Raw genomic sequence first — 3116 nt, 5'->3', positions numbered from 1 at the left:
TGAGGGCCTGTGGCTGTGGCACAACCCGTGACCCCAGGGAGGGAACCACTTGGTGCATGCAGAGGGAGTTTGGGTGTATTTGTTAAAACTCTGGGTGCTGGGGACCTGATGGCTGCGCTGGGATCGTACGACTCAGGGGAGCAGCGCTGGGCTCTGTTGATGTGAAAGTCACCACCTGAGCAGGGATGGCATGTGCTTGCAGCATTGCTCTCTGGTGTGTAATTTCCTGCCTGTCACAGCATGGCTTACATTAATTATACACAGAACTCTAAATGAGGCTTTTCCTAACCTGTCTTTTTCATTCTTACCTTAAAAACCCCACTGTAACATATTCTGGGCTTAGCTGTTTCCCATTGTTTTTCTGGTTATTACAGTCTTACCAGTTGCACGAGTTGGGGTAAGGGCTCAGCTGGGTTAAAGGCTCTCACACTTGTTTCCAGTGTGCCCATGGCTTTGGAGAGCAAAAAGATCACACAGTCTCTCTGTCATCTTCTCACAGTCCACAGAGGCTTTGGAGTTCATGAAACGGGACCTGGCAGAGTTCACTCAAGTAGTGCAGCATGACACAGCCTGCACTATCGCTGCTACGGCCAGCGTGGTCAAGGACAAGCTGGCAGTGAGTATGGGAGTGAGAGCTGCAGTTCTTCTTGTAGAAAGCAAAGTGGGGGGTGAGAGGAGTAAATAGCCTCTGAGGACAGGATCCTGTGAACAAACCCCAACCTGTAACTGCAAGCTTCAGGTTTCAGATGGTACAGGTTTGGTGCTGAGCACTGTGTGGGATTTCCTCTCTGTAGTGGGGAGGAACTTCTGGGGATGAGTTCCTGTGCCTTCCCTCTCCCTGTGTGCCATGTAGGTGGGATGCTGGCAGTGTCACTGCAGGGTGACATCAGATCTCTGCTCGTGCTGTCGGCCTTAGACCTGTGCAGCCGCTACTGCAACTGTCCAACCCCAAACCAGACAGTTCCCAGACCCAACTGTGTCCTTTCTCCCCCCACGAAGTCTAGGCTCGGTTCCCCACAAACCTATTACAAGGCCTGGCTGCCTCAGTGCCACCTGAGGCCGGTGCCTGCCACCACACCCTTCTAGCCCAGCCCTGGCCACACAGTTGTCTCATTAGCACTTTTTTGAAGAGAGAGACATCCTGGTTCTTTAAAGAGCATGTCCAGAAAAGACTGAGACTTGTCCCATTGCTGCAGGCACTGATGCTTATGCTGTCCTGCTTTTTCTCTTCAAGAGGACAGAAGGTTCTTCAGGTGCGACTGAAAAGGTGAGGAAAGGCCTCTCTGACTTCCTGGGTGTCATCTCGGACACGTTTGCGCCTTCACCGGATAAGACCATTGACTGCGATGTTATAACGCTGATGGCAACGCCCACAGGTACCACGGAGCCCTACGACAGCGCCAAGGTGAGTGTCCTGAGTGCTGAGCCCTGTCCTCTCGGGCTCTGCTGCTGCCCCTCCACTGACGGCTCTGCCCTGTGCATCTTCCCCTCCAGGCTCGTCTCTACAGCCTCCAGTCCGACCCAGCCACCTACTGCAACGAACCTGATGGTACGGGAGGGCTCTGCGGTGCTGCTGAGCCAGGCTGGCCCTCACGGGGGGTCTGTGGGTTGTCCTGTGTTGCCCAGAGCCTTTGGCCAGTGTGCATGCTGTCTTGGCTGTAGATGGGGTCACTGTTTATGGAGAGCAGATCTCTCTGTTCCATTAGGGATTAGCTTAGACTGAGAGACTGCTGGGCCAGTTTAAACTGCTGCTACAGCTGGTGCCATGTGGCCTTGTGCTGACAGAACCCCACGATGTGGGGTGGGCTCAGAGACCCATCTCTCCCTGCTTCTTTGCCCCTTGCTCACCCCAGCTGGTCTGGTCCATAGTATTTTTCCAATGAAACTTCCCCAAAGTGTTCCTGCCCTATTTGAGCCAAGGACTTATCTTTGTCCTTGTCCTGTTCAGGCCCTGCTGAGCTCCTTGAGGCCTGGCTGGCTCAGTTTAACCTGGAGGAGAAGAAAGGAGAGATAGCAGAGCTGCTGGCAACCAGCCCTTCCATCCGGGCGCTCTACACTAAAATGGTACGGCCCTGCCTGGCTCCTTTTTCTGGCAAGTTCTGACTTGGGGTGTGGTGCAGGGAAGGCCTGAGCTTGGTCCCAGGTCTGTGCACCAGAAAAAGCAGGTGCCTTGTGCAGGTTGTGAGGGTAACTGCAAGGCTTGGGAGGAGAGCGGAGCAAGGCAGCAAGCACAGCGCTCCCTCTGAAGTGACTCGTGGTGTTTCCCATGTCACTCCCAGGTCCCAGTGGCTGTTTCCCACGCTGAATTCTGGCAGCGCTACTTCTACAAAGTGCATCGCCTGGAGCAGGTAGGTCAAGAGGGGGGAAATCTCCCTCAGTGGGTGAATGCTCCAGCCAAGGAGCTCTCTAATGCCAACCAAAGAGGCAGGAGATACTTATCCTGGAAACGCAGGGATGTGGGCTGCCTTGTCCGTGTCCTTCTTGTCACTGATGCTGAAATGCCTGGGGGAAGAAGACACTGGGGAGTGAGCAGCTGCTGATACTGAATTTCCTGCAGGATGAGGCCCGGAGGGAGGCTCTGAAGCAGCGAGCAGAGCAGAGCATTCACCAAGAGGAGCCAGGCTGGGAGGAGGATGAAGGTGGGTCCGGTGGTTGGGGATCTGTGGGAGGGCTGGTGCAGACGTTGGCAGGTCTCGGTTAGAGAGGGTGGTGGCTCCTCCCTCCCACAAATTCAGCTCCCAGCCCAGCTGCAGCCACCCCTGCTGCACTGTCAGCTGCTGCTGTGCTCGCTGAAACATCTCTCACTTCTCTTCTGCCTTCCTACAGAGGAGTTCTTGGGGATGTCACCCCTGCCTTGTGCAAACGTGAAATTTCCAGAAGCAGCAGAGAAAGAATCTGCCCCCGCAGCCCTGGAGGGAAACCACCCCACTGCTCCCAAGGGACCCTCAGATGAAAGCTGGGCCGTCCTCCCTCCAGAGCCTGCCCCAGCAGAGGGGAGCCCCTCGGAGAGCAGTGAGAGCGTCTCCCTTGTGACTCAGATTGCAAACCCTGCCTCTGTGCCTGCTGCACAGCTACAGACTGGAGCACAACCAGCTGGGGCCGGAGACCTCTCCCAA

At 55.5% G+C, this 3116-nt stretch overlaps 1 protein-coding gene across 1 annotated transcript; it reads left to right on the top strand.

Moving 5' to 3' along the window:
- Positions 1-499: 499 nt before the first annotated feature.
- On the top strand, positions 500-3113 carry BSDC1 (BSD domain containing 1; the record flags this gene model as incomplete). The annotated part of the gene is made up of 7 exons (XM_010179807.1): positions 500-616; positions 1235-1405; positions 1495-1549; positions 1949-2064; positions 2280-2348; positions 2558-2639; positions 2827-3113. Coding segments are annotated over 7 exons (897 nt in total), but the record flags the coding sequence as incomplete, so codon positions are not given.
- Positions 3114-3116: the final 3 nt, after the last annotated feature.

This window comes from Mesitornis unicolor, unplaced genomic scaffold (genome assembly GCF_000695765.1).
Source record: "Mesitornis unicolor isolate BGI_N332 unplaced genomic scaffold, ASM69576v1 scaffold50402, whole genome shotgun sequence".
Classification (NCBI taxonomy): domain Eukaryota; kingdom Metazoa; phylum Chordata; class Aves; order Mesitornithiformes; family Mesitornithidae; genus Mesitornis; species Mesitornis unicolor.
This window is presented reverse-complemented; position numbering and strand designations above follow the sequence as displayed.